The sequence below is a fragment of the Motacilla alba genome, chromosome 4, assembly GCF_015832195.1.
Source record: "Motacilla alba alba isolate MOTALB_02 chromosome 4, Motacilla_alba_V1.0_pri, whole genome shotgun sequence".
NCBI classification, from domain to species: Eukaryota; Metazoa; Chordata; class Aves; order Passeriformes; family Motacillidae; genus Motacilla; species Motacilla alba.
This window is the reverse complement of record NC_052019.1, coordinates 60,627,667-60,640,584: the sequence shown is the minus strand read 5'-3', so window position 1 is coordinate 60,640,584 and position 12,918 is coordinate 60,627,667. Positions and strand designations below refer to the sequence as shown.

Genomic DNA, 12,918 nt, shown 5'->3' with positions numbered 1-12,918 from the left:
CATACCTAAGGAAGATCCCTTTCACCAGCTACCATGTATGAATACACTTTCTTGTTTATGCTTTTCTTTTGTAGCTCTCTTTCCAATGCCATGATCCAATCTTTAGGTTTTTTTTTCCTTTAGAATGTATACAAATAAAATGAAAACAAAAGGTTTAAGCTGATTTAGGTGACTGACAGATAATCATCACACCATTTTCATAGCAAGAAAGTGATTCCAGATAGAATATCAATACATGCAAACATGGTGGAGATTTACCTTGCATTTCCCAGACAAATTCAGAAGTATAAGCTAAAGATACAGTAATGGACACAAGTTTTTCTTTAAATTCCAATTTATGGAAGGAATTAGTAAAGAAATTGCAGACAAATTATAACATCATAGTCCCTCTCTTCATAGTTCTCTCAGCTATGCAGAGTTAGTGTGACTGAAAATGACCAGTGTCACCACTGGGCTGACATTTTGGCAAGCACCAAGTAATGGCAGTTGTATTTGCTTACTTACAGATAAGCCTACCAAAGTGCCTCTTGGAAATAAAATGTCAACACTCAACTATCATTGAGTGCAGCCAAAGAAGCTGGCATTGTAATCAGCCTTATCTATTTCTTCAGAAACAGAAGAGGGAAACTACATCTTTTAAGTCTTTCAGAATTGAACCCTCTTTTCTGTCAGCGGAACATGATTCTTAGTAATCACATATCTCATTTGTTTTTGATGGCTCAGGAAGCAAGGGTTTGACACAAGGTACATAATATTCACTCACCCTTGGTGAAGAATTAATTTATTATAAAAATATATAGTTTGAAATAGAACACGTAATGTTCTAAATTTTACTAGAGCACATGTAAATAAGCAACATTAACTATTACTAAACCTTTGTCAAAAAATGTGTGTTTAGAAAGCTTTATGAAGCTAAACACCCAAAATATTTCAATAGTCATTGAGTTTAAATGGACTTGTGTGTGTGTGAGCATGTGTGTGTGGAAAATGTTCTTTCAGAATCTAATGATCCACAGAGAACTAAAAGAGCTGCTAGCAATATCAATTATCCTTGTGTGTCTTCCATCTAAGCATAGGATGCATAGCATCTAGCACGGGATTCTATGTAAAGGCTTCTTCTCCCCTTGGTGAGCTGAAGACGAATCTCTCTGATGGGCTTAGAGTAGTTCAATGAATTTTCCTTCTAAGAAAAGTCAATGGGACTACATTAGGCACAAGCCATGGAGCAAAAAAAAAGGAGCCAGCCATCTCCCAGACACGGTGATGGCACTCAAAAGCTTTTGCAGTGAATTTTCAGCTCTACTGTAGCTTTCCTCTGACTGTTAACTACACATTGGCCTATATACCTATGGATAGTGTAATTCTAAGACAGCAACATTTAAAATGGCTTTAAATGTTCTCTTCTGTTATCTCCTAATAGATTTTATATATATAAAACGTTATCTCCTAATACATTTTATATATATATAAAACGTTCTGCACTGCATATTAAACTGTTTAGAAACAATACCAATCTCTAAAGCAAATACTCATTCTCAAAGCAAACTGATTATTTCTCTTAGCTCCATATATATATATATGCTTCCTGTATGATCATAAATGCTTTCAGTCCCATTAACGTTTTCTGGCAATATCTAAGAGCTGTGGAACAATTCATCGCTATCTCCTCTTCAAAGAGAAAAAAAAAATAAGAGGAGAATTTGGAGTGGAAGAAAGGAGGGAAGAAAATGCTTCAAACTCTAGCAGTGAATCTTGTTCCTATTTCTTGATTACAACCTAAATTGCTTATCATACCTAAAGACTGTTTCTTTTAGAAACTGAAATTTGGTTAATGGCCACCTTAAAGGAAAACTATATATGCACACTAACTGCAAAAGATCTTGTCATACTCTGTGCTTGGAACCACTAATCACTGTTCAGGTTAATGAGTCATATTAAAACACTGAGGCATGCATTGGACTAATAACTGGCAGTTTATTATCTCTCCATAACTGATCTAATATGAGATACCTTTCTGAATCTTGTTACATGCTTTGCACGCTCAGGTTTTGTGCTCTCTGAGTAAGGAAGGAAAAATATTTGCCCAAATAATGCCTCTGTCTCAGGTCAGAACAGCGAGTTCTTAGGCAAACATTTAAATTCAACAATGTGCATTACCTTCAACTATTTTGTTTAGAGTCTTACAGCACAGTATTATTTGTGTCTTCCAAAATGTTAGAGACATCTACCCGCCTTTGACAGTGTCCACATCAGGAGCTACGAGGCAGTAGAGGGACTTTGCATTAACCCAGGGACATCAAAGAAAAGCACTGTGCCAGCAACTTCGAGCAGGGGAGATAGGGTTCCTCTATTCCCATACAGGGCATACTGGGAAGAGGATCAGAATACTTCTGATATTAAAACAAACACACATCTTACAGATTTAAAGGCAGATCAAAGTTAATAAGTGGATTTTAAAAACTCACAATATTGTCTAATGACCATGAACTCAGTCTTGTGTTTGGCACAGAATACTTTTACTGAACAATTTACATACTGTCTCTAACTGAAAATAGATAAGCAAACTTGTTTCAAAGGAAATACAACTTAAGCTCTAACAATATTTTCTTAAATGTTGGCAAACAATCCTCATTTTAGATTCAAGTCTTTTCCTATATTAGAATGTAGTGAAAAGTGATCTTAAAACATTCAGTCAGAACGTCATCTTATAGGAAAGCAATATTATTAAAATAAGTAAAAAAATATAGAAATTGAATGGATATTGTATGGTGTTTGGCCATAATTGGTATACTTTGTTTTTAAGGTAGTACTCATTAACTTCAAGCAATTGCTATTGCTTTGTTCTGGTTGGTATTTTCAATATTTAACTATTTTACTTCTCTTCCTGAGGTAGCAACAACCACCAAATTATACACACATTTAGTTAAATGCCTAGCCACCAACTAAGGTATTTCTAGACAAAACTCTGTTCCTCAAGACCCAGTGTACAACACTAGGAAGGCAGAAGGTCATATGGTTACACTTGTCCAAAGTTATCACGAAACACTGCACAGCAAACAAAGAGAGGTCTTAAATGCTCCCTTATCCCTTTCTCTACAAAACCCAACAATAACTGGCCTCCTTTTGTACAACAAGATTTATGGCTAAGTTCCTCTGCTCTTTAGTCAGAGTTCTGCCTGAAGTAACAGTGAGAAGCAGCAGAATCTTTATTTAATAAATTACACATGTTGAAGCCAGTAAAACTACACAGCTTTTCTAAGTCTTGGATATGAATTTTGATATAAAATTTTGGATCAGTAAATACCGAGCTTTAAGTGGACCCTTTGAGGCTGTTGTATGTTGGAGGGTTTTTAAAATGCCAAATGCAGAACTGCACAAAGAAACTGAGAAAGCAACTGATGCACTGAAAAACTCTTTCCTGATCCCACTGTTCATTTCAGCCACAACCCAAGCGCATGTTGAGGCAAAACCTGAACGTGCAATAACCTTTGTTTGCTCTGTGTCACTGAAAGGAAATGTACACATGAAGGGAAGATGTAGCCTACCAGTCAGCTGGGACAGCTGGGAAAAGTGGTGGTTAAACACAGCCAAGCAGTCCCAGAGAAGACAGGAAGATTGGCTTCTGCATGTTCACAAGTCTGGATAAGCTGTATTGGCTGAAGTGAGAGCAGCGTAATTCAAGACTTCTTTATCAAATCCATCAATTTGCCACTATTTAATTGAACCTTTGAGCCAGAGTATGCCAGTTGGGACTGGACAGGAAACGTGCAAAGAACTCCATCACAAATGACAGAAACTCCCGGGGACATGCACTTGGCTGCACAGCTGAAACAAAACATAACACCATAGGCAGAAAATTACTGGAAATATCGCCCCCCCACCCCATTTGTGGAACAAATTCAAAATGCAGATTAAAAAAATAATTGATGATTCTTATATACACTTCTGTGAATGTAATCGTATGAGCAGCTTCTCTCTTGTTCATCCCACCTCAAAGGAATAACGAATGAATTTCGGGTTTCACAATGTTTGACACAACGTGTATATGCCCAGATCCTTGTGACATCGTATTTCAGCATCAACTTCTCCTAACTTCCAGGCAAAGCTCATTTTTAATTTCCTTGGACAAAGTATCCCACAAATTTAGGTGAAGAGGGCAGCAACATGTTACAAACCAATTCAAAGAGATTTAATCTTGTAACCCTTGAGAGCAACATGAAGAAGCACTGCCAAAATAGATGATCTGATTTGCCTTATTGCTGTGACTTACAAAAATGTCACTGTTATTCAGCAAAGACACCAAAAAAATTTTTTTTATTCAGGAATACTGTTTCCTCCAAATGAATTTTATGTAAGTTCATAATGAGTTTATAATATGGTTTTGCCTTCTGTTTTTCAAGTGGCAAAAGAATAACTGCCTCCTTACATTTACTTTATCATTTTAATATATGGGTGATTTTTTTTAATGGATTAGTATTTACGTGGAAATTAATAGCTAAAACTGTGTGAGAAAAGCACTACATACATTGTAAGTTGTATACTATTTCTCAGAACTCCAAACCTATACGAAGAGCATTTTTGTGAGAGCAGACAATTTTGGTCAGGTGAATTATTGTGAGAGCAGACAATTTTGGTCAGGTGAATTAACAACTGAATTGTAACTCAGTCTCACAAGCAGAAACCTCTGCATCATCCCAACAACAGCCTTTCCTATGCTCAGATACAAACTGTTTGCTTCAGACAGGTTTGGCTTCGGGCCTGGGGAGGGACCAAGAAGTTCACAGCAAAACCTTGTAGGACATGGAACAGGAATTGCTGCAGCAGCCCAGCTGACTGCTCACTAATAGCAGTCTGCATTCACATGCACTCCAGTGGATGCTGAAGGAACCACCACACAACTCTAGACACAGCATTTGCTTTTGCTGAAAACCTGATCATTACCAGTTGTCTCCACAATTACTTTAATCTCATTGGTTTGGTTTTTTTCTGGCCACAAAAATATCAGCATATTTAGTATGAAACCTTTGCTTATATTTAAAAAGCAATGGAAAAAGTGACTATGAAAACATCTTTCTAACCATAGTTAAAATATACACAGCATTATCCATAATAACTGAAATGACTGTGGTAGACTCTGATCTTTTAAGTGAATGAGTGAACAGCATCTTCCCTGCTATGCCAGTGTGAGTTACGTGTACTTGATTTTAGTCTCACAACTCCAAGTCAAAAGAGCCAATTATTACTGCTGTCTTGACAGTAAATACATTCCAACTCAAATCTCTCAAGCTACCTTTACTATAAGGTATTTAAAGGTCACTTTAGCTTAAAGGTGACTTAAGGCATTGATTTTTATTTGCACAGAATTTGGGACAGAGCCAAAATCTGATTTAAACTTATAATATTCAAGGGTTGAAAGGCTCTGAGACTGCAGACAAACTGAAGAATATTTTACACTTTTATATTATAGAAGTACTTAAGACCACTAGTCTTGAGCTTGGGTGCCCTGTCCTAGTTTTACAAAACTTATTTACTCTCCCAAAATCACTGCTTTCCAAGAAACAATTAACTAGACAGAAACCTGAGGGAATACTACAGACTACACAGCAGTAGTAGTCTACACTGCTTAGTATGATAGACTGTAGTCAAAAAATCAAGAGCAGCCTAAACATTTCAATGGCCAGAGAAGTTAACAGAAGTTAGGGGAGATTTAACAAATGTGTAAAAGAAAATGAGTCAGAAAACATTTGACAAATGAGGGAAAAGAGATGGGAGCTGACAAGCTGCAACAGTACTCACAGTAACTGGTGGGCTAAGTGAAAAGGGTATTAGAAAAGAAAATACACATCGTAGTTTGAAAGGCACAAAAAGTGGAAATTCCTATACTGCTCTAAGCATGACAATGGAGAGCAAATTCAGCAGTGCAGAAGGAAAAAACAAAGGCTGAATGACATCTAAGCAGAGATATCTGCCTGTTTTCAGAGCAAAATATTAATTCCAAACCATTTTCTTAAACAAATACCCTGTGTGACAGCAACAGAGCATTAGTGGGTTTGCTTCCAGTGCTTGTCTCTGAAGAAAAAGTAACAACCTTTGTTATTGTTACCTATGGCTGGCTGGTCTTAAGGTTTTCTGGATGAGTAGAAGGCTTTTTTCCTAACACACCTTGGGAGCAAAGACTATATTTTAAGTAAAATAAATATAATACAAAGTCATTCACCACATACTGCTACTTTCTCCTTTAGTTAAATATTAACTGTTTTATTTACACATTTGTGAGATTTACCAAGCTTAAGAGAGTCTTAAGACTACATATTCACATATACAATGATCAAAAGTTTGCTAAAAAACAGGTGCAAATAATAGTGATTAGGAAAATCATACCATCTGAGAGGAGTTAGTTACTCAGTTTGGAGTAACTGTGGAGGAGGAGCCAATTATGGAAAGAGAAGTTAACACACATACGCCACAACACATGTTATCCCTCTTGCCCAAAACAAACAAACAAAACACAAATAAAATCCCAAAGCAAAACAGCCCAGTACGGAATGTCATTAGCGAAACGTCACAAAGAAAGTGAAATGAAAATGTAACGTCAGTGATGAGGAGTCTCAAAACATGAACAAGACAACACAATGGTAACTGCAGATTGGAAAAACACGTTCATTCTGACCTCTCTTGCATCTCAGTCTCTTAAGATTTTTCCTCATTTTTCCTTCCCCACTCCTCGTAGGAGTGCCACTGAAGGAAAAATAAAATGTTGTAAGATAAACAACCATATAGTTGACCTAAAAGGCAGGAGTACCAGCACTGCCTTGACTCTAGTCAATATGCCATTGTGGGGCCTAGATCTATACCACCACTTTTATTTGTTACAGGAATAATAATTCTGCTAGCTGGAATTGTATTCATCCCAGAAATTACTAAGTGGTTTATTCTAATTCTTCTGCACCCATAAAACCAAACCTTTTATAAAGGTGTACGTAGGAAGCACTCAAAGATCCACTCTCTTTCCCTCACGCCAAACTAACAACTCCCTCACCCATAATAACCCATGTCTGCAAGTCTCAGAGATACTATTTGGAAATAACTTCTTATTTCTTTTTGGAAAATACCATCAGTTTTATCTTTCCTACACTGGCTCAGAGAATCTTAGACATGGCTTTACGAAGATCTATTTGGCATGTGCCGCCTACATAACCTACTAAAAAGGCAGCGTATAATTTTAAAGTTTAGAAATAAAATATAAAATATTCAGGGTTTTTTTCCTCTGCATTTTGGTCCTGGAAATATGCACAGGAAAAGGTGACTGTTCATGAGGCCCAAATACAATTGTAGGATGGATAATGCTACTTTATCCTCCTTAAAAATAAAATCAAAACCATTTTAAAAGTGACAGCTCTAGCAACCACATTTAGATTTTGCTTTCCGTCTTAATGTAAGATGCTTGTTAGAAAAAGAGTTGAAAAAAAAAAAAAGAGGGAAAAAAGTTAAGAAGAAACTCTTATTGTTTCTTAAATTTAGGGTTGTATTTTTAATAGGGCAAGTATGGCCCAAGGATCCAGTCCTGTGAGCCGTTTCGCAAGGTTGGGCCTGGGTGCAGTTAAGCCACGACCCCGGGGGACCAGGCGAGACCCGCACGCCCAACCTTACACGCGGCCAAGACTCGGCGCCACACAGGTTCCTAATTTGCCCAGCACGAGCCGATCGGGTCCAGGGCTCCGGGAGGGGATGGGGCGACTCGCCGCGCTTCCCGTCGCAACCCCGGCCGTGCCCTGCCCGGGCTCAGTGCCGCACGGCGGGACGGAGCCGCACGACGGCCGGCGCGGCCCCAGTGCCCCCGGTACCGTCGGGCGCGGCTCCGGGAGGGCGCAGCGGAGCGGGAGCCAGCGCCGCGCTGCCCCGACGGCCCAGCCACAGGGGCACAGCAGGTGTCACCGCGCCCCCCGCCCTGTGCGCCCCGGACAGAGGAGACGGGACAGGGCGCCCCCGCCGCCCACTCTCACCTCGGCTCCTTTGCCACACCGCGTACCACAGCAGGGGGAAGGCGGCGCCGAGGCACAGCGCCGGCAGCACCTGCCCGAGCCGCAGCCGCATCTCCCGCGGCTCTGCCCGCAAGACACCCACGCCACCGCCACCGCCACGGCCACCGCCACCGCACGGGCAACGCGGGCCGGGCGTGTTCGCTCCTCACTGCCCTGCCCACCCCCTGCGCAGAGCGCCGGGACACGTCCTTCCTCGCTGATCGCCGGGCGGGGCCGCCGGGCTCTCCCGCTGCACATCGGCGTTCCCCGAGGAGGGGGTGCTCGTCGGTAGGGACACGTAAAGTGCAGAGGGGACACCTGTTCCTCCTGCCGTCCGGCTTTCCCCCGGGAGACACCAGCCACGTGCCCACGCCAATTCCCGCTGTGAAGCCCCTGGCAGAGCCCTCCCCTGCCCTCAGCTTTCCCGGTGCTCAGACCAACACCGAAAAACCTCTTGACTGCGGCAAGTGTGGACTGCTCACGACAAAAACGTCTCGGGCCGGCACTTCGGCAGGTGCTGTTCAGCCGAAGTCATACCATTGAAAGGAATAAGATGAATGTGTCTTTACAAACAGGTGCTGTGAATCTGCTCGTAGCTAGGGCCAGAGACTTGTAGATAAGGAAGTAACGAGTTTCAGAAAGTGTTACTAATTGACAGGGAGTACTGCTCAGCCAAGGTCATGCTTAATCCCCGAACTTCGAGAAAAAGAATAAAGACTTGACAGAACTATCTTATGCAAGGGGTGGTGCGTGCGTGTGCACGTTAAGGGGGACGTATAGTAGGCGAATTGGGAAGTCTGTACCTTCCAAGTACCTCAGCCAATGGGGAAAGAAAGAGGGTGATGCGACTGGGAAAATCAGGATAATAAGGGGGCTGCGTCGTCCAACAATTTGAGAGACCCCATGGGAAATGCCTCATGGCTTCTCCCTTTGTTCATGAACAAAGTCACGGGACTCCTCTGTCTCCTTTTTGAACATAAACCTCTCGTGATGTGAATTTTTTCTGCACAACATTGTAATGGTGAACATTATTTTGCTCATTCAAAACCAATGGGGCATTTGTTTTTATATTGCTTGTAAGATTGTATCAGGAAGCCAAGCTGTGTACAATTAATACACGCATTTAGCACAGTCACAGAATCAGGTAAATAAACCAAGCTTTTCAGTTCACCTTAAAAGAGAAGGAGGGCAAGCAGCTGCAAAATCTAACCCTATCAAAGTCTAATGGTACACTGGTACCTCTACCCTGATAACAGTATTATACTGCAGCCATTGTACGTCGCTTCACACATGTGCCTTTCCATTCGGACACGCACACCTGTTGCCTTTTTAGGTCTTCAACAATCTATAAGGAAACAAAAAATTAAAAACTGCTTAGAATACATCTTCTACAATATAGTTTATAAAGGGAACAGATACCTCATTTACCAAGGTTCCTGGAACTACTTACAGCAACGCAGTTCTAATAGAACCACCCACATTTTATAGACAAAAATCTTCCTCCTTCTTATACCTGATTCGCAGGTATTTAGTGGCTTTTGCTTTGAGATGTTCTCTACCTGCTCACAAATCTACCTTTCATTCTACAGCTATGATAAAGAAAATATGCTTTCCTGTTCTGTGTTGCAAACATGCAAAGTACAGCTTCAGAAATCAGACTGGGCTTGGGTAGCTTTCAAAAGCAGTAAGCTTTTTGCTATCTAAACTGTTCTCTACTTCTTAATGTATTACTAGCATATATAATTCATTACCTTATTTACCCAGAGGACATAGTAATTTAGACAATTTGTTTTCTAAAAATATGCTTGTATTATTAATACAGTATCTCTTCCTTCCTTTTCTCTATTTGCTTACTTAACAATTTACTTCATTTTGTACTAAACCCCTAAATAATTTTGTGTGCAAAATGAATGGTGTGGTGCAAGGCAATGCCAAATTCTACAACAGTTGTGTCCAGACACGGGTGTACTGGAGTCCAAATATCAATGCTGCCTTTATGTGCCCCTCTTTATAATAACAACAGTATACCTGTGTCCATTTTGGAAATTTTAGACCTCACAAATTGTATATTGCTGCTCTGGCAAGGTTAGCATGACCTTCCTGTGTTTGAATTATGATATGGATGGGTTTATATCTCTGTTTACTAATTACTTTGAATTATAAATATTATTATTCATTAAAAATGCAGGAGACTGCTAGTAGCCTGTGTCAGTATATACATGAACTAAAAATCTCAGTGTGGCTCCATAAATTGCCGTGAAGCCTTGAGTTATTCCTGTCCTGTACGCATTTCTTATGAACTTCCCTCTACCTTCTGTTTCTGTGCCATTGAAATATTTTACTGAGAAATCTTCTTTAAGTTACACTTTGGATATGCATTTGTAATTGGCTAATAAGATGCAATGCAATTACGACATAATCATCTTCTCCTACTGCCTCCCCATCACCATTTCCCTCTCCCACTTAACAAACTAAAAGCTCAGGGCACGAATTTTGATGGAGGGTCAATGTAAATTTTGGCAATTTGCAGTAAAATAGAGATTTAGAACTAAGAGGAACAAATGAGCATTAAATACCCCCCTAGTAATGAATAAAATGTCTTTATTGGTTGGTGTTCTATCTGTAATAAAGCCAAAGCGAACATGTAAATTATGAGGTCAAGCAGGAGGGCTGCTGAAGACTAATGGAAATCTAACACACATTTCATTCAAGCTTATGTTCAGAGCAAGTAAGGGAAAAAAAAAAAAAAGACCATCATGTATTTCCAGAAACTAATAGCAAACTGACATAGTGTGCAGGGACTGTCCGTGGAGACTGACATTGACTGCATTTGATATTATTTATTAAGGCAGCAGATACAGTTACTCAGCCATGCAAAGTTGTGGTGATCATTTACTTGGTGCTCACTTCATAGACTAGGTCATTAACTTTCAATGAGGTAGTGCATTAAGTGTTCCTCAAAAAAAAAAAAAAAAAAAAATTCATGACTGAAACTGTCATGAACTTCCACTGCACTTGGACCTACTTGCAAACAGGGTCCCTTATTTGCTTCATGCTTTCACAGCACCTCCCTCCCAGGGCTCTCTTCATATCTTATTTCACATGCTCAAGAACTGTGTATAACTGCAATAAGTTGTGTTGGGGTTTTGGGGGGTGTTAATAGTTTCAGAGCAGTTTTACTGCCCATCAGCAGACTTTCTGCATTTTTGGGAAATTGATTATCTTTAAAAAAACTCCATAGAAGAACACGTTGCTGACTAACCTGTAATACTTAACACCAAGAAAATGATTCAGTGGACTGGTTCTCCTTACCTGCAAGGGAGTTCCTAGGCTTGCCCTTGTGCTTTGTAAGTGAATGTCTCTTCTTGCTCAGATGATTGCTCCACATTTTTATACTGTTTTCACACATCCATGTGTAAGCAAGGGTAGAGAAAAGAGACAAAATAAATATTTGACATAATACAGGCTTCTGGCTGAGCCAAGCAGTAGATTATTTTCCATGTCCTTCATCTGCAAAAGTATAGGAACAAAGAATAACTACCAGTAATAATACGTAATAGCTGCTGCCATGGAAAGTTTTCTGACTAGAGAGAGATCCAGCTGCTGGTTATTTGCCCTGCTGGTCACCCAAGAAATGGGACTTTAAAAAGTAAACAGGTTACGATTTTCCCGTCAACCAAAGTCTCTGTGAAGGCAAAACTTGAAGGCAAATACTGAACACAAGAGGAAGGTGGATTTTTTTAAAGTGACTGCATGGTATTTTTGACTGTCTTAATATAATTTATTAATTGACTGCACATGATGATACAGAAGCATCTGGCATGATTCAAGTGCTGACATTTGTAGGAAATCAAACATGCTGTCTTGCAATTTACAAAAAGCTGTGAAAAAAAACTGTTAAAAAAGCATGCTATAATATTTTAAAATCATTAGTTGATTACAGGTATTACTTTAAAATACAGATTTAAAGTGAAGAAAACATCATATGAGCAAAAATAAGTGTAAGACTAAAACTTGCATCTTTTAAACTCACATTTCAGAAGTGCTTAATTTAAACCAAGACCTTAAAATCTGTCAAGCTTACCTTAACAAATCCAGTTATATCACAGAGAAGTGTTGTGCAACGTACTGTCATCACCAGACACTCTACACATCAGTCCTGGAGACTGGAAGCAAAGAGAGCTGATAAAACAATAATCCTGTACTGTGTGTATGTATTGTTACAGTAAATCACAATAGAAAGTGGAACAAATTCCAAAACTTGTAGTAAAAGTTACTTTGGTTCTTAACATTCCACACAAAATGTAATTTCTGTTTAACCATAAATATAATGAAGAAATATTCATATTGGTATGAAGCAATTTAATCTCTTAAAAGATCCCATGGAAAGGGAAACCCTTGAAGCAGCAGCAGCACAGTTTAATTTTTGTAATGAAAAATCAACAAAAGTATCATCAGCTAGAAATTTCCTGTGTTATTTGCACACACCCACACTTTAAGGATGCACCTGCTGGATTTCCTAAAATTTCAGTAGCTCATAGTTTTAATGAACTACCTCAGAGAAATCCGTGTGTGGGCATAAAGACTGTCAGGAAGGACCTGACCACCCTTACATTTGTTCACATTGTTGCAATTCTTCTGTCTTCCCAAAATCAAACTAAGGCCCTTCGGCTGCTGGTGTAGCATCCTCTGACAAGATGATGTCAGCCCAGCTATGTTTAAATATCACAGCAGCAGTGCGCTGCCAAGTTGTCAGATGGGAGCTATAGCACAATCTTTTTTTTCCCTGAGTATTTGCTCTGAATTGTTTCATATACAAACTAGGTGGGAGCCATAGGTTACATCCAGGTCCTGCAATACAGAAAAATTTCTTTCCTCCAGTTTCTGTCACCAGTTC

The 12,918-nt window shown here is 39.6% G+C and overlaps 1 protein-coding gene across 2 annotated transcripts in view; it reads right to left on the bottom strand.

The window, feature by feature from the left end:
* MGAT4D (MGAT4 family member D) overlaps nt 1-8,537 on the bottom strand; it is a 34,931-nt gene extending 26,394 nt beyond the window's left edge. Inside the window, exon 1 of one of the 2 annotated variants that reach the window (XM_038136274.1) lies at nt 8,004-8,537. In XM_038136274.1, coding sequence (XP_037992202.1) covers nt 8,004-8,094 — 91 coding nt within the window. In that variant the 5' untranslated portion in view covers nt 8,095-8,537. The remainder of the gene's footprint in view (nt 1-8,003) is intronic. The other variant, XM_038136275.1, reaches the window with a different exon arrangement.
* Between the last annotated feature and the right edge of the window lie 4,381 nt (nt 8,538-12,918).